This window comes from Pogoniulus pusillus, chromosome Z (genome assembly GCF_015220805.1).
Source record: "Pogoniulus pusillus isolate bPogPus1 chromosome Z, bPogPus1.pri, whole genome shotgun sequence".
NCBI lineage: Eukaryota > Metazoa > Chordata > Aves > Piciformes > Lybiidae > Pogoniulus > Pogoniulus pusillus.
In genome coordinates this window covers 90,369,412-90,387,454 of record NC_087309.1, presented here as the reverse complement: position 1 = coordinate 90,387,454, position 18,043 = coordinate 90,369,412, and the positions used below count along the sequence as shown (strand labels likewise).

The 18,043-nt window shown below is 48.9% G+C and overlaps 1 protein-coding gene across 2 annotated transcripts; it reads left to right on the top strand.

Annotated features, from left to right (window-relative positions):
- Positions 1 to 7,023: 7,023 nt before the first annotated feature.
- HEMGN (hemogen) lies at positions 7,024 to 12,352 on the top strand. Of its 2 annotated transcripts, none has more exons than XM_064139943.1 (4): positions 7,024 to 7,148; positions 10,423 to 10,516; positions 10,808 to 11,067; positions 12,109 to 12,352. In XM_064139943.1, the coding sequence occupies exons 1-4, from the start codon at positions 7,067 to 7,069 to the stop codon at positions 12,216 to 12,218; spliced, it is 546 nt and encodes a 181-aa protein (XP_063996013.1). In that variant the 5' UTR covers positions 7,024 to 7,066; the 3' UTR covers positions 12,219 to 12,352. The 2 variants fall into 2 exon arrangements, with proteins under 2 accessions (XP_063996013.1, XP_063996012.1); XM_064139942.1 differs by having other exon boundaries at positions 10,808 to 11,094.
- The last annotated feature ends 5,691 nt before the right edge of the window (positions 12,353 to 18,043 follow it).

The window sequence follows — 18,043 nt, the reverse complement described above, 5'->3', positions numbered from 1 at the left end:
TGCTCCCTTTCAGTCATAAGACAGAGATGTAAAGATGGTCTGCTGGCACATTGCTCTCTTCATTGATAGTCCTTCTGTGCAAGACATCCAGATGTTGTCTCCCTTGCACTGCAGGGAAGAGCTTTGGTGAGGTTATCACCTCCAAAACACTTCCATGGTGAACTACACAAATGCCTCACTGCAGCCCATCACTGTGTGTCCCCAGAGAGCCGTGTCTATTTATTTGCAGAGGCCAGGAAAAAACAATACAAACAAATTGGAGGCTCTTCTTAAGAAGGAAAGCACATTCCTGCAGCACAACCAGGAGTGTTTATTCAGAAACTTGAAGGACAGACCCACAAGTCAAACTGTAGGCAGCCTCAGGACAATGTCAGCATTGAGTCTACACACAGCAAATTCAGACACCCACCCTTCCACCCTCCCCTCAGGGGCCAAGGTATTTCTCTTTCTTTTTCACATAGCTCAAGTACAAGTGACAGCCCCAAGGAGTGGTTTAACACCACCACACACCTCAGGGGCTAGAGTGGGATGGCTGGACTCAGCTTGGTGCAAAGAACATGACTCTGAAGTCTGGCAGCTCTGTCTCACAAGGTCAGGTGGGACTCAGGAGGCAGTTGGCAGACAATAAGATGCCTGCAGTGCACAGGCAGGTGGCATGCACATGGTTTTGAACTTTCGCATACAATTTTGCCTATTGGATTTGTCTGATTCCCATATTTTCATGCTTCAGCCAAGGCACCACAGCTGGTCACACAGAGGTACTGGTAGTCCTGCTCCTAGAAGAGTGTGTTGCAACTAGGCAAGTTGACCCCAGACATGACTCAAGTCAGGGAGTGAAGGATGAGCCTGAAAATAGCTTCTCTGTCCTTGTCATGCAGTTTAAAACTGGAAGAAGTGCCCTGACACCTTGCTAGAGTGACAGCAGCATATCTGCTTCAGCTGCCCACGCTGATCCCTCAGATAACTTTGCGATCAGGGATGCATTCCTGACTGCAAGAAGGGATAGGCAGGTCTGCGGATATTGCCTTGCCAGACAGGGGTAAACAGAGATATCATGGAGGCTCATAAAGAGCTTTGACTTAGACAGAGATCCCCAGTCTGGTATTGCTGTGTCTGCAGTGACAGCAGTCCCAAAAGCACCAGGAAACAGATCCCAGGTCCCGCTGTCATTTGGACAACACATTCCCAGGGCTTTTGGGCAGTTAAAGCCATCTGGGCCTACTGAGAAGCTCCTCCAGCAGCTCAATAGTCTGTGACACTGGAGCTGCTCAGCTTGCTGGACACCTGGTTGAGTTCCTCCAGATCACAGAATCACAGAAACATGCAGGTTGGAAAAGAACCTCAGGGTCACCAAGGGCAGACAATATCCCTACTCTACAAGGTGCACCCTAAACCATACCCCCAAGCACCACATCCAAAAGACTTTTAAACACATCCAGGGGTGGTGATTAAATGCTCTCCCTGGGCAACCCATCCCAATGCCTGACCGCTCTTGCTGTGAAGAAATGTTTCCTAATGTCCAGTCCAAACCTAACCACTCACAGTGTGAGATGATTCCCTCTTGTAATTGGTAAAAACCAATTACCTGTGAGAAGAGACTAGCACCAACCTCTCCATAATGTCCTTTCAGGTAGCTGCAGACAGCGATGAGGTCTCCCCTCAGACTCCTCTTTTTCAAACTAAACAGCCCCAGCTCCCTCAGTTGCTCCTCACAAGTTTTATTCCCCAGGCCCTTCGCCAGCTTCCTTGCCCTCCTCTGCATTCGCTCCAGCACCTTAACATCTGTCTTGTAATGAGATGTCCAGAACTGGACACAATACTCGAGGTGTGGCCCCACCAGAGCCAAGTACAAGGGGACAATCACCTCCCCACTCCTGCTGGACACAGCATTTCTAATACAAGCCAAGATGCTATTCGCTTTCTTTGCCACCTGGGCATACTGCTTGCTCATATTGAGTTGTTTGTCTATTACCATCCCCAGGTCCCTTTCTGCCGGACAGCTTTCCAGCCACACTACCCCAATCCTGTAGAACTGCTTGGGGTTGTTGTGTCCCAAGATCCTCACCCAGGAAAACGGATGATGGAAGCAGCAGCTGGCACACTCCAAAATGTCCAGTTGCAACAGCTCATGCAACTGAGGCTGCCCAGAAAGCTCAACCTACTTGCAGGAGTTCATCCACAGCTCTTTCTTAACAAATGTATTCATTTCTACCTAGGTCGAAGATGGTTGGGATGAAGAAACATGCACAGTGTGAACTCTGCAGTGTCATATTGCAATGTTTTGCTGAGTCAAGAGCCATTTATCAGACCTCACCAGGCTTTGGAATGACTGAGTAGATGAAGCTGGGTGTGTGTGTGTGTGAGTTTGTCACAGCCTGAGCATGCACCCAGGTTCCATGGAGCACTGAAACACCCAGGGCCTTCAACCCTTTCTCCCTTGTTTGGTATTATAGACTCATAGAGAGCTTTAATCTGGAAGGGACCTTTATAGATTATCTAGTCCAACACCCTCACAGTGAGCAGGGTCAGCTGCAACTAAAGCAGTTTGTTGAGAGCTCCAGACAACTTGACCTGGAATGTTTCCAAGGACGAGGTATCTACCACCTCTCTGGGCAGCCTGGGCCAGTGTTTCACCAAGCTCATCATAAAACATTTCTTCCTTCTGTCCTGAGTCTCCCTCTTTTAGTTTAACCCACCATTCTCCTTTAAACACTGAAAGGCCACCAGAAAATCTCCCTGGAGCCTTCTCCCAACTCTCTCAGCCTGGCCTCCCAGCAGAGCCCTTCCAGCCCTATCAGCATTACTGAGGCCTCCTCTGGCCCCACTCCAACAGGCCCCTGCCTCTGCTCTGCTGAAGACTTCAGAGCTGGCCCCAGCACTGCATAAGGGTCTCAGCAGAGCATAGCAGAGGTGCAGAATCCTCTCCCTGCCCCTGCTGTCCATGCTGCTGGGGATCAGCCCAGGACACAGCTTTGCCCCCACCAGTACTCCCAGCCCTTCTCCACAGGGCTGCTCTCCAGTTCTTCAATCTCCATCCTGGATTGATGTTGAGGACTGTTCTGACACGTGTGCAGGACCTCAGGACCACTTCTTAAACTTGTCCAGGAGTTCCCTCCGCATGACAGCCTGTACCTCAGCTGCGTTAACCACATCACTCAGCTGCAGACTTGCTGAGGTCTCAGTCCTGCTGCTGTGTCATTGATGAAGATACTAAATAGCACTGGTCCCAGTATGGACTCCTGAGGAACACTACATGTCATCAATCTCCATCTGGACATTAAGCCATTGACCACTACCATCCACCAAGCAGTTCACCCATCAAATCCATCTCTCTCCAGTTTAGGGAAAAGGGTGCTGTGGCTGCCTGAAATCAAATCCTTGTCCACCATGTGCCATCAGCACTTCTAGGAGGGTCTGTTCTATGATTTTACAAGGCACAGACATGAGGCTGAGAGGCTGGCTGTTCCCAGGGTGCACCTCTCCACCCTTTCTAAAAACAGGTGCAATGTTTCCACTCTCCCAGTCACTAAGGGCTTCACCTGGCCACCAGGACTTTTCAAATGTCATGCAGAGTGGCTTGGCAACTCCATCGGTCAATTCCCTCAGGACTATGGGGTACATCGGATCAGGTCCCACAGACTTGTGTATGTTCAGGTTCCCCTGGCAGTCACTAACCTTATCTTCTCTTACAGTGCAAAGGACTTTACTCCTCTGGTGTTTGTCTTAGGCCATTAGCTTAGGAGGTGTAATGAGAGAGGTTGGCAGTGAAGAACAAAGCAAATGGTTTGTTCAGTATCTCAGCCTTCTCCTTGGCTGCTGTCACTGTCTCACTATTCCTGCTCATCAATGGGAGTATGTTTTCATTAACCTTCCTTTTCTGGTTGACATACCAGAAGTAGACAGACCAGAACATGCCAAGCTCTTTTTAAGAATGCTTCTAGATGAGATATTTCCCCCATGGCCAGGCATATAGAACCACAGAACAGAACTATCTAGGTTGGAAAAGACCTTAAGATTATCAAGCCCACCCCTAAACCATGGCCTTAACCACAATGTCTACACATCTTTTAACCCCAGTGAAGGGTGACTCAACCACTGACCTGAGCAGCCTGTTCCAGGACTTGACAATTCTTTCAGTGAAAAATTGTTCCTTGTGTCCAACCTAAATCTCCCCTGATGCAACTTGAGGTTGTTTGCTCTTGCGCAATTGCTTGTTGTGTGGGAGAAGAGACCAAAACCCACCTGGCTCCAACCTCCACTCAGGGAGTTGCAGCCAGTGAGAAGGTCTCCCCTCAGCCTCCTTCTTTCTAAGCTAAACAACCACTCTGCCAGTCCTTGTAAGACTTTTTCTCTAGATCCTTCACCAGCTTTGTAAGTCTTCTCTGGACATTCTCCAGCACTTAATGTCTTTCTGATAACAAAGGGCCCAAAAATGAACCCAGTATTCAAGCTGTCTTTGCCTGGTAGAACATCCTGCAAGATACAGTTTTCAAGATGTCTGCATGAGTCAGGGTGACCCCAGGGGTGTGCAGCATCACACATTGCTGGAACATGGACACCTTGCTTTCATTTGTGAGTGAGCTACAAGAAACTCCACTCTAAATGACTTGCAAGCCTCACATATCTTTATGCCATCCATGCTCCTGGCCCACCATCCCATATCAGAGCCTTGCCACATCTGTTGTGCTGCCACCACCCTGATGCTTCTTTTGGGGCTCTTAAACCTGCCCCACCTCTCTGGAGGTACCATGTAATCTGCAGTGGACACTGGGGAGGAACCCTAGAGCAAAGTCTAACTCAAGGGATAAGCAGAAAAGCAGCAGAGATGACCACAGCCCCCACCCCCCCAGGTTACACATCTTAAGAAATCAACATGCATGAAGTTTCAAACTTTGGAGCTTCCAGGAACTTAAAGATAGAACTTGCAAAGAGCAAAAGCTGCACATTAAAAGAATCAACCAAACAAACCCTAACAACTACTGGATGCAGACCAGATCTGCACAACCCTGAGGAGCTGCTCTGCTCCACTTCAAGTTTTGGGACTGCACAAAGAATCAGCCCTGCCATGAAAGGTAGGTAGTTCTCAGAGGGCCTAGGTGTAACCATGTTGTTGGTTCCTTCTATCAACTTCGGAGCTACCTAGAATTCACTGCAGGAGAAAGGGTTTAGGGGCACAAGCACTTCACCAGAGCATAAGCAGTTGAATGTCTCATGATGAAAAGTGATGGTGGAAGCTGAATCCTGAATACTTTGGTGTTGGGCATGTTAGAAACTAGCCAAAGTAAAGTCCTTGGTCCAGCAGAATTGCTCAGCACATGCATAACCTTAAACTTTTCTGTGCTATCCCAGCATGAGAAACCCTGAAGGCAGTTTGCAGAGGAGGCTAGGGCTGTCACCTCACCTCACATCTCATATGCAGTAAACTGAGGCAGGCTGGCCTGAGGGCCTGACATGCAGACCACAGAGCAGCGACCAAGATCTCAGGATTGAAGCCACTGTATCAACCAGAAGCTTCCTCTGCAGCTGTACTGACCCCAAAGACGGTCCTACAGAGGCTGCATAAGCCTGCATGCTACACAGGTGTGCTGAAATAGGCAACAGGAAGCTAGAAGCAGCCACTAAAGGATATCTTGCTGTGTGGTGGTAAAGAACCAGCTAGGTCTTCCCACCAGTTTAATTGAGGCTGTCCACTGACACCCTGCTTCATGAGGGAAGTGCTTTGCTCATAGCCTTGATCCACTGTGCACTGGACCTACAAGGTGGCAGCTTGATCAATAGATGAGCCAGCATATGCCAGGTGGCTAAGAAGCCAACAGCATCCTGGCCTGCATCAGGAATAGTGTGGCCAGCTGGACCAGAGCAGGAATTGCTTCCCAGTACTCAGCACTGTTAAGGCTACACTTTGAATACTGGGTTCAGTTTTGGTGCCCTCATTCCAAAAAGAAGGGAATGGATTGCACCCAGAGAAGGGCAACAAATCTGGTGAAAGGTCTAGAGCACAAGTTTCATGAGGAGCAGCTGAGGGAACAGGAATTGTTTAGCCTGGGGAATACGTGCCTGAGGGGAGACCTTCTCACTCTCTACAACTCATTGAAAGGAGGTTGGAGCCAGGTAGTCTCTTCTCCCAATTAGCAAGTGACAGGATGAGACACAACAGCCTCAAGTTCCACTAGGGAAGGTTCAGGCTGGACATCAGGAACAATTTCCTGCCTGAAAGGACTGTCAAGCCGTGGAACAGGCTGCCCAGGGAAGTGATTGAATCATCACTCCTGGAGGTATTTAAAGGACATGTGGCAGATGATTTAGCATCAGATTGAGTAGTGTTAGGTTAGTGGTTGGACTCACTGATAGGAAAGGTCTTTTCCACACTAAGTGATTCTATGATTCCATTATGTTGAGTCACTGGAAAGCCTCAACATCCAGAGACCTTTAGCTGGAGTCCTGGAATGGGCCAAATTATTCTCTGAATTTCCCAGAAAGGTGGTGCAGCCCTTGCATGAGTCTTATCAATTTGTCAGTCTCTGTCCTCAGGGATGCTAGAACATGACCTCATACACCAGACAGTTCTGCTGTAAGGTGGGCTGGCATGGACATGGAGGTTCTTTCCCACCAGGACTGCTAGGGTTCTGTGCAAACACTTTTCAAACCGCTTACATCCAATTTGAGACCTCATAAGGGGTCCTCAAGGACTAAGAACACCTCCCTGAATCTCTGGAAGCCATCAGCAGGGTACTGCACATCCTGCCACACCATGGCAGCTTCTCTCTACCATAAAGGAGGGCATTTGAGCCACAGTTTGTCAGCAGTTTCTAAGATGTTAGGTACTGTATAAAAGCACTAACATGTTTTTGGAATCCACACAGTAGATCCTGGGCAGAGACTCGCACACCTTTGCACTCTGATAAGAGGAATATTATAACCCTACTAGTGGCCTGGCCAGATAAGAGGGTTTGGGCGGGCAGTCTGGACTTTTTTTTTTTTTTAACCTTTCATTATGATGCACCAGTACCTCCAGATGCTGTTCCCAAGGAACTAGGCTGCTTGCTATTCAAAACTGCACAGAGCAATGGAGAGTTTAGGCAAAGACCATCCTTACTCAGACTCTTCTCTGCCACCGTCTGCAGCTCGCAAAGAGTATGCTGTGCCAGGTAATGATGAGACCACTCCTAAAAAAAGGGGGAGAAGGGGGAGGAGGGGTAATAATTATCCATTTATGCTTGGGAGATGGAGGATGCAAATTTAGCTGCCAATTTAAATGTTGGTTTTTTTTTTTTCCCATGCATGACCTAAAGAGGCTTTTCAAATCAGGAAAAGTCCCCTGGCAGCATCAGTATGCTATCTGTTTGCAGCCTAGCAATAGTGGCTCACTGTCCTTCTACCTTGAAGGATTTTGTCTTATTTAGTTTCATCTCTGTAGCTCTGTGTCCTCTGCTAAATGATTTTTCATCAGGATGCAGATGTCTTGATGTGACCTTTCCTGCCTAGCACTAGCAGGTGACAGCTCTGCAGCAGATGTGGAAGTGGTCTCTTGGACCAGTTAGACATGAATGAAGGGTGTTTGCTACCTGTGCAAAATTACTTGTTTGGGGTGGTTTGGAAAGGAGGTCGACTGCAAGCATCTAAAAATATTTTTATGGCTCACAGGATGTTTTCGAAGAAAGAGAAAGTGACCTTGCTTGCAAAAGGCTGTGCAAGAGGTTACATAGTTCAGAAAACTGAAGCCCTGGGCAGATCTTGCTACTGCAACTTGTACCCTCATTTTCCCAGGAAGCTTTCTGCCTCTTGCTATGTGGATGGCAGAGTCATCTCCTGATGGTTGTGCCCTGATGCTTCTGATACTGCTTCACACTGGGCAACAGCCTACTGTTTGGGGAGCATCTGCTTGACTGGACGTTGGGTCATCCAAGAGCAGTATCTTTTGTTTCAGAGGCTAACTCCATCTCTGGTCATGCTGAGATGCCTCTGCCAAAGCTGAGACTCTGGCACTGCTGTTGTATGTGGCCTTCACATCTGTACCACATCCTGATGTGCCCTTTCTCTTTGGTCTACTTAGATTGGCACTTTAGAATTTTTTTTGTTTTGTTGGGTTTTTTGTTGTTGTTTTGTGTTATTTTTGAGAGCATCTGTCTTCTCCTGTATGACTGCTGCTCTGAGAACAAAGGAGGTAACTGCCATTCAAAAAAATAACGAAAGAACAGAAAAACAGTAACAGAAAGTAGGACTTTTCGCCTTGTGGTTGTGATAGTAGTTGTTGTTGTCATTAGACAGCACTTGGAATACCATGCCCAGGTTTAGACAATTCAGCACAGGTAAGGCAAAGGCACGCTGGGATGAGCCCAGTGCAGGGCCACCAAGACTGCTAAAGTCTGTAGTAGATGACACTTAAGGACAGGAAGAGGAAAACACTGGCTTGTTCAGCTAGGAGAAGGCTGAGAGGGACACCTCATTGCATCCACCCTTGGCTTAAGAGGGATTCCAGAAAAGGGAGAACCATACTCTTTTTTGGAATGCAAAGAGAAAAGCAGGAGGTCTATGCTGCAAACATGACTGAGTAGAAAGGCAAAGAAAAATACAGTGAGCAGTTGTCTTTGAGGTACTCCCAACCTCTCTGGACAAGATCCTGGACAGATTGATGTAATTTTAAAGTTGGCCCTGTTTTGGTGAGACAGGGATCAACAGAAAACCTTTCTGCAAGACTATTATTAATTATTACAAGTGTCTTGTGAAAGAAAACTACTTTGGGTAAAGGCTAGCTCCTGCTGCTGGTTTTGCTTTTCTTCTGTTATGGAATTTTTTTGTCTTGCTTGTCTGTTACTCAACGGACATCTGGGATAGAGAATCTCTAGTTCCAGCTCAGCCTTTGAAGTCCTTCTCACCTTGCCAACTAGCCCAGCTGGATCAGGGAATGACAAAATGACCACCCTTCACTGATTTGACCCTAATACTTTAGTGTGAGCTGAGGCTCTCCATGGAAGCAGCTGGGTCTGGTTACCTCTGGAAAGAGCAGGTCATGGTTTTGCTTTTTTATTATGAGTTTTCTTGAAACTATGAAAATCAGCACTTTTGTGACCTAGTCTGTGTGTGGGAAGAGCATCCTCCCACTCTAAGCCCTGCGGAAGTGGTGTTGCTCCTCTATGATGACCTTTGTCTCAAGGGCATAATCTTGTGCTACTTGATCTAAACCAGGTCTTTATTATCACAGCTTGGAGCACAAGCTAGAAAACTCAGGGCTGGCTGGGTCAGAACCCAAAAGACCTATTGCCACATCATCAGAGATGTCTGTTAGGACAAAGAGATACTGGAAAAAAAATCAGTGCTGGCTTCAGTGAAGTTCAGGCATGCATTCACCTAGGTGTAGATGTCTGAGATGTCTTTGCCTCAGGAGGTGATTTGTAGACCTTTGGAGCCAGTGAAATGGGCATAACTCACCTCTTCCTAAGAAGTCATTGAACAGAACAAACTGCATCTGGGGAGTGCCCTTTTTTCCTGGTGGCTGTAGGTCACCTGCACAATCTTCTCCTCTGGAGACATTCAAAACATGCCTAGATACATTCCTGTGTGGCCTGCCCTAGGTGATTCTGCTTTGACAGACAAAGTGGACTTGGAGGACCTCTGTGGAGGTCCCCTCCAACGTCGAACATTCTGTGATTCTGAGATTCCTCAAATGGTAAAGTCAGAATTGGAGCTTTTTCACAGAAGCCTGTCTCCAGCCCCACCATGATCTTCTTCACAGCTGCAGACCCATCTCCTCAGACCCAGAAGTACTCACTAGCCCTGTTCTGGTCTCTGATTGGGTCACAATGCCCTAGAGGGTCTCAACCTATTGCACATGAGCATTTTTCTACAGAAAATCCTTTGCCCACTTGACCATTCCCTCATCTCCATGAACCTGTTCCTCCATTGTAGGGCTGGTTGCTCTGCAGGGCTGGGCTTTCTCCTTCATAAGCCAGTTAGATGAGCATCTTAATGTCAGTGGTGACCAGCTGCAGCAGTCTGTGGAAAAGGGTAACAACGGTGCAAACATGAATAATTATCTTGCAGCCCCTAATGACTTCTGGCCAAGGTACTTCACCGTATCCTCACAACACGGGGATCTTGCCCCATGCTTCCATCAGGCCCCAGGACCCCACAGTGGTGAGTAGGTTGGACAAGAGTCACTCCAAGGCTGCAGCAACAGGAAGAAAAGTGCAAAGAGAAACTTGGAGTAACTTTCAGTGCAGAAGCCCAGGAGCTTTGAGTGATGTGTTACCACATCCCTACTCACTGAGGATGAGCTGGGAGAACCCAAGTTCTTTCATAATAAGACCTGTCTCACGACAAAAAGATCATGGCCTCTTGCATCAGTTATTTGTCATCAGGCAGGGAGAGAGCAAACTGTCTCTAGGCTAGGTTGTCACACTGACACTCAGTTTGTCCTTGTAGATGTCATCATCACACACCGCTTGAGAGACCGGGAGCTTCTCCGGAAAAGAAAAGTAGAAGCACACGAGAAAGACTCAGTTCAGTGGGATTTGAGGTAAATCTTGCTGCTGCTGTGGAGTCATCTTGGTGCACTTAACCTGAGTCCAGCCCCTCCATATTCACACAAGGACAGAGCCAAGTTAGGTTTCATCAGTCTTCAGTAAGGAAAAGTGACCTGCACTGGGTAGCTGCTGAAGGTCTAGGCACATGTTGTGGGGCAGAGATGGGCAGGTGATAAGATAACATAGGTGGTGTGTAGGGTGGCAAGCAATCCTCAACCACAGCATGGTTGGAGAAATCACCTACCATACACCAAATTCTTCATTCCTGTGAAAACCCCTGGCAGGGAGCAAGAGAAGAACAAACGACAGAGGAGAGGCAGAGGAGCCAGGAGAGGACGGGGCCACCAGATGGTGGTAGAGCCCAACCTGGAGCCAGAACCAGAGCCAGAACCACAGCCCCACCCACAGAAGGAGGCTGAGGCAGCACCACCTGAGCCAGTGCATCAAGAACAGCTGCCCATGTTGACTATCCACGACCTGGACAGTGGGATGCAACCAAGAGTGGTGGAGGAGAAGCTGGCAGCCAGGAACCAGGATCCTGTGGGTGAGCTGCCAGATACCTCCTGGCCCCGTGAGTACTCAAGCCAGCCTGTGGCACCACTAGGGGAAGGGTACCTACCCCATCAAACATAACTTGGGTAGCTGTGAAAAGGTATGGTAGTTGTTTGGGCTGTGAGGGAAAATACCATTCTCCACATCATGGGGAGTGATAAAAAGCTCACTGCTCTCAGGGTTGTTGCCGTGGCTTCTGTGGTTCCTGTCCTAAATAGCCCCTTGTCCTAAGACATCTCTGCAGATCTGCTGAGAGCCAGGATAGGGCAGACCTGCTATGGAGAGGAGATGTAGTCTCTTGAGACCAGAGGTGGCCAGGGAGTGCCAAAGCCCATAGGTGCTCTGTTCACAACCCACCTGGGTTTGGGGTTGACACCAGGGCAGAGAGAAAGGAATACCAGGCACTAGGGCAAGGCATGGATGCCTGCAGTTGACTACTCCTTTGAAACTTGCCAGGACTGGGGCAAAATGGGCACAAAGCTGGTCTGAACGGCAGTCTGGTATCTGGGCTTAGGAAACTCATTTACAGCTAACACAACTTGGGCCAGTAGGCTTGGGAGGAGGACAGCACATTTATTCTAAGTGGGCTGAGCACGCAGGATGCTTCAAAACCAGGAAAACCCAGGACCTACTTCAGAAGATGTGAGCATCCTCTGACCCCAGATAGTGTATTTCCAGAAATGTCTGTGCCAGGGGAGAAGAAGAGGCTTCTTGCTGCAAGGTGTGCAAAGTCCTCATGCCACGGAAAACAACCATCTTGGATTGGAAACTGATGCTGGTTGAGGCACATTTCAGATCTTGAAATGGGAAAGCATCAGGACTGCACTTATTTGCTTCCTGCCTTTAACCACGTGGGCTTAACCTTCTCCCTTTCCCTCCTACAACCTCTTGAGATTGCTATGTCCTTTGGAAAGCAAGCAGGCCACCATCAGCTACTTAACATCACAACAACCTGGCCATGAGGGCTTTAGCACAGCATGAAGGGTTAACACATGAGACTCCACCAGCATGAAATGATCTCTCTCTTACATAGGTGAAGAGGAGGTGCTGAAACCAGCAGAAGCAGAAATACCAGAAGTTTTGAATACTCCTCTGGAATATGACCACCAGGATAATGAATTCCACAAGCACATTCTATTCTAATTTTCTGATTTCACCACCCCCACCTTCTTTTCCTTTTCTGCTTTGACTCCTGCCTGACAAACTCTGATAAGTATTGCAGAGTGCGTTTGGCCAGCTCCTTCCCTGTGAGTAATAAAGCCCACATTTTCCTGGTCTCTTTGGTTTCTGTGCTTCTTTTGTTACTGAATCATATCACACAATGGCAAGGGGCTGGAAGGGACCTTTGGGGATCATCTAGGTCAATCCCCCTGCTGAAGCAGGTTTGCAGTCTCTCCAGAGAAGGAGACTCCACAACCTCTCTGGACAGCCTGCTTTATTGTTCTGCCACCCTCACAGCAAAGATTTTCCTCATGTTCAGGTGGAACCTCTTGTGTTCTAATTTATGCTTGTTGCACCCTGTCCTATCACTGGCCACCACTGGGAAGAGTGTGGCCCCAACCTCTTGAATCACACCATTTAGATATTCATAAGAATTGACAAGATCCTCTCTCAGTCTTCTCTTTTCCAGGCTAAACAGGCCCAGGTCTCTCAGCCTTTCTGTCAGAGAGATGTCCCAGTCTCCTCATCACCTTCATAGCTTCTACTGGACTTTCTCCAGTAGTTCTTTGTCTCTCTAATGATGAGGGAGAACGCAGCCACTTGTGCAGAGGTAGTCCTCTGGGTGTAGCCTGCTGCCTACAGCTCGTAAGCTCCTCTTCCCTCTTTGTTGGCAGGCTGTTTCACCTGGATGGTGGTCCCATGGTGGGCTGTATGGTGCCCCACCATGCTGCAGTTTAAGCATACAGACCAGTACCCATCTGTCTTTCTGAAAGGCATTTCTGATTTGCCAAAATGTGAGTAGCACTGTAAAGCTGAAACACACCATGATTTTCATCTGTCTGAGGCTGCCCAGCTTGACATTTTGCTGCAACTTGTATTCCTATCTTCAGTTTGAAGGCCTTTATCGCACTCCTCCTGGTAAACATCTTGTTTTCCTAAAGCCCAGAAAGAATTTTGTTTTCCGTTCCTGGGCAACTTCACCCTGACCTTGCTGAGCCACTGTGTTAGGAAAAAAAAAAAAAAAAAAAAAGATGGTTGGAAGCAGCCAAGTGTGACTGCCTGAAAACTTTGCTGAACCTCACAGTTTTGATAAGGAGATGTCACGTGGGGCAAAATAGGAGCCACTTGGCATAGCTGCTGTGTCTCTGACTCCCCAGCTGCGCACCAAGAACTTCTTCCAAAGACAGGAATGAATGGAACATCTTCTCTCTCAACACATTTTGGGTCTGCTGGTCTTCCTGTGTTCTTCTCTCCTGTGGGTGGCAGAAGGCTGGCTCTTCTACGTCTCTGTAAGATCCTCACACAGAGAGCCTTTCTCCTCCTGCGGTGGGGTGGAGGTCCTCTCTTGCCATTATCTGACTTACCAAAGGCCTGTATCCCAGGGCTGGCCAGGCCCCAGTGTCATCCTCAATTTGGGTTAACTTTGGAATTTTTGCCAGTGACACCAGTAACATCATCTTTCCAGTGACAGGATGGACATCACTGACTCCTACCTGTACATTGGCCTGAGGCCATCATATGAGGAGCCAGTACCTACCACAACATCCCAAAATCCTGGATGACCTCTGCAATTACAACACTAGAAGCTCTACATACCTGGTGAACATCAAAGCAGAAAGCATTCATCAGCCCCATAACCATGCAAATATAGCACACTCTGCATGGGCAGCTCTTGGAAGGAACAGTCTCCCTATGCAGAGGTCTTCACACTGTTCTGGTCTCTATAGACCATTTCAGCTGACATAATGTTACACTGTCCCCTCAATGACTGCTACTGGTGGGAGCAGAGCAGGATCTCTTCTGCCATAAGCTACCCAAACCTCATTCAGAACCCCAAATGCTTAAGGCATAACCAAAGAGCCTTGTGGAAGCTCTGCAGCATGGAGGGAGCTGTAGCAAGTAAGGATGCTGACCCCAGACGAAGGCAGTGGGTGAAGGCAGCTGAGGCTATGCTGGCCTGAACAGGAGTCAGAAGCAGGAGACCATGTTACAGTGCAAGACCACCACAAAAGATGTGCTGGGGTTCTCTTGCAAGTGTAGTGTTCACACCATGTGGCAAGAAGTCCGGGTTGAAGAACCTGCTGCTGCCAGGCAGGCCAGGAGGCCTCACACATGCTGTGGTGGAGACCAGCAAAAGCTAGTGGTTCTTTCCAGCTCTCCAAACCTCTGCAATGCTGACAGGGAGCAGCAATCAGCCACACCACCCATCTCCATATCTGCAGACATTTTTAGTGTCCAAGAAAGGAAATTTTCACCCCACAGGGTGACAAGTAGGGTCTGGGTCTGACATGAAGAGGAAGGCTGGAGAAGGTCAAGAAACGTTAAACTGATACTGGCCTTCTTGAGGATGGAGAGTTGGTTAGGGGTGCAGGGAGATGGTTTCCAGGTTATTTCTGATCTACCTAACACAAGGAGCTGCATCAGTGCCTGACACATTGTTCCTCTTCTTGCTGGGCTGTACTGGTGAGAAGGCTGCATGAGGCTTATTCAGGATGCTCTGACCTGCTACCATGCAAATAAAGGCAAGCATGTTGTGGTATGTAGTAGGTACGACCACTAGTACGTATAACCACTATGACTGTCTCCTCACTCATGAGATTCACCTTGGTGTTTACTAATGTAATCTGGGTTGAGATGACCATACTGCTGTGAGCTTATCTCTGGGCCACAGAGCAGGGATGATAGCCATGACAGGACAATAAGATGATGGAAACTGACACCTTATCCAGAAGAATCAAGACTCGCCTCTGTTTGCTGTCAGTTACCTTTCAATATCCTTCCAGGAAACACGTTTTCAGCACTGTGGGAGAAAATAGGTTGTTTGGTTTGTGCATTTTTGCTTCTTGCTTCTTAAATGGCTCCTCTGAAACAAGGTCATCTGCATTTCCAGAAAGTGAGGGGTGATTAATGGCAGGCTACAGCCCAGGGGTGACGTTTTCAACCAGGAAGAGTTTTCTGGTCCTTAGCAGAATTGAATACATATCTAAGTCTCAGCAGAGAGAATCTTAGACTCCACCAGAGGTCAATGAAAAGCTATCCCACCCTGCAAGAGCCTGGTTTTGCAGAGGTAATAAAACTTTCTAATGCATTTACAAATATTGACTTTAATCAGTAAATCCTGGTAGCAGCAAATATCCACTCCCTATCTGGCCACTGTTTCCTGCTTTGTTCCTGTTCTCAGAACATGTTAGCTCTGATCCTTCCTGTCCTGTGTTCATCATTTAAACAAATATCTCTCTAACAGGGCTGTCACAAATTGTGGCAGTGTGTCCAGCTGGGCTCAACAGTGCTCCACTATCTGCTCTGGCTGTCCTGCTCCATCAGGAAATCATGCAAATAGAGAAAAAGTTAAGAGGGATGAGATGTCTAGAGAATGTAAATCCAACCCCTGCTCAAAGTACTGAAAACTCTCACCAGACTACTTAGGGCCTTTTTTCAACCAAGGGTTGTCCATCTCCAGGATCACAGAATCAAGTAATTGTCTGGGTTGGAAGGGATATACAAAGGTCCAATCCCCTCTGCAGTCAACAGGCACATCCTCAATTGGACATCCTCAACTATAACAGGCTGCCCAGAGCCCTGTCAAGCCTTACCTTGACTATCTCCAGGGATAGGGCCTCAATTACCTCTCTGGGCAACGTGTTGCAGTGTTCGACCACCCTCATGGTGAAGAACCTGCTCCTAACATCCAATCTAAATCTGCTCTTCTCTAGTTTGAATCCATTAGCCTTCATCCTATCAATTTCTAAAGATCTCCAACTTTCTTGTAGGCCCCCTTCAGGCCTATTAGGTCTCCCTGGAGCCTTCTCTTCTCCAGGCTGAACAAGTCCAGCTCCCTCAGCCTGTTGTCATAGCAGAGGTACTCCAACCCCCTGATCATTTTCATGGCTTTCCTCTAGACCCTCTCCATCAGGTCCATGTTCTTCCTATATTGAGGGCTCCAGACTGGACACACTATTTCAGGTGAGGTCTTACCAGAGGAAAGAGATATCCTGCTCTCTGGTCACCATCCCAAGGCTGCCTCATTTTCAAGAAAAGAAGACATTGGCTTGTGTGCTCCCAGACTTTCACTCATCACAGCTTTTGCTCCTTGTCTCATGCCCCATCGCAGTGCACTTCAGAGAAGACTCAGTTCTACCTTCTCCCTAAATCCCACCAGACTGCAAGTTAGACTCCAGACTCACCTTCTCCAGCTGAACAAACCTGATTTCCTCTGGCTGTCCTATGCTCAACACACTGTCTTGATGGCCTCACCTGGGTTACAGTATAACAGCATCTTTCTTGGTCCGGGCTACCCTAACTGGGTCAAATATTCCAATGTTGTGTGGTCTCACCTACATCAAGGAGGGGTGAACAATCCCTTGCCTCAGCTCTCTGGCTGAAAGTCAGTTCACCTTGATGAGTATGACTATGCCTTTGTCCTCCCGCTTGAGGGACAATACACAGAGGACACAAAGAAACCAAAACATGGCATGAGTGGCAAACACCAGGATTTGAGCTTTACAGCTTTAACAATGACTCTTCCTCTGTAAACACCACTCTACCCAGTCTGCAAAAGCACTTGAGCACAGTACTGGATGCCCCTGGAGATCACTCCTCATTTGTTTAAAGGTTGAAGTGCCATGGTTTTATAGCCAAATATCACATGCTGTGAAAGAAAGAGCCACCCATTTTCAGGTACCCAAATCAGCAGCTTTGCATTTCCAGCGGGAAATTCTTTGAGCAACAAACAACACTGCAGCTCTCAGCAAGCTGGCACTGAGCATGACCCTCTGAGGAAACCTATGTGGCAAAGAAAGCAGCCACCAGTGTCCTGCCACGGGTTCTATGAGGCTTGCAAAGGGCTGTGAACCCTCGGTAGACCCACCTGTGGCATCGGTAGCCTCTCACCGGCAGTCCCCGTCCCACCCAGCAACCTTTGTCCCCTCCCGCAGTCACGGTGCTCTCCCCCCTCGCCTGTTCAAGACCTCGGTCACATCCTACCCGTGGCTCCAGTGGCCAGTCAAGGACCCTGACCTTGCCCGAGACCTCCGTCCCCTCCTGCTCAGGGCCCCGGTCCGTGACCAAGGCCTCCGTCCCACACTGCCCTCAACCCCGGTTCTCTCCTGCTGATCACGTCCGCGCTCCTGCTCCCGACAGCCCCGCTCTCCTCTCACGCGTGGACACAGCCCCCACCCGCAGCTCGGGCCAAGACCCAGTCGCAGGCCCAGTCCCCAACTGTGGCTCCGGGTCCCTGGCTCTGTGCGCAGCCTCGGCGGCTGCCCCAGCACCGCGATACCGCAGTGCTCTCTAGCGGCAGCAGCAGCCGCCGCCTCCCAGGTGTCGGCCGGGCCCGGCGGTGGTCTGCGTCGCTGTGCCAGGGCAGCCTCGTACCCGAGAGCGAGGCCCGGCAGAGGGAGTCGAGTGTGGGGTCGCCATCCCCGGAGAATCCCTCCGCCCTCACCCCCTTGTCCTGCCACAACAGGCCCTGCTCAGAAGTCTGTCCCCAACTTTCTTCTGACCCCCTTTAAACACTGAAAGGCCACCAGAAAGCCTCCCTGCAGCCTTCTCCCAACTCTCTCAGCCTGGCCTCCCAGCAGAGCCCTTCCAGCCCTATCAGCATTACTGTGGCCTCCTCTGGCCCGACTCCAACAGGCCCCTGCCTGTGCTCTGCTGAAGACTTCAGAGCTGGCCCCAGCACTGCATAAGGGTCTCAGCAGAGCACAGCAGAGGTGCAGAATCCTCTCCCTGCCCCTGCTGTCCATGCTGTTGGGGATCAGCCCAGGACAGCACTGGCTCTGGGCTGGCAGCGCTCAGCGCCAGCTGAT

Bases quoted from the DNA above. Each gene is read 5' to 3' on its own strand.
- HEMGN (XM_064139942.1), top strand. From the start codon at position 7,067: ATGGAGAGTTTAGGCAAAGACCATCCTTACTCAGACTCTTCTCTGCCA. The intron at 10,517-10,807 runs GTAAATCTTGCT...AACCCCTGGCAG, and splicing joins TCAGTTCAGTGGGATTTGAG to GGAGCAAGAGAAGAACAAAC. The intron at 11,095-12,108 runs GTGAGTACTCAA...TCTCTTACATAG, and splicing joins GCCAGATACCTCCTGGCCCC to GTGAAGAGGAGGTGCTGAAA.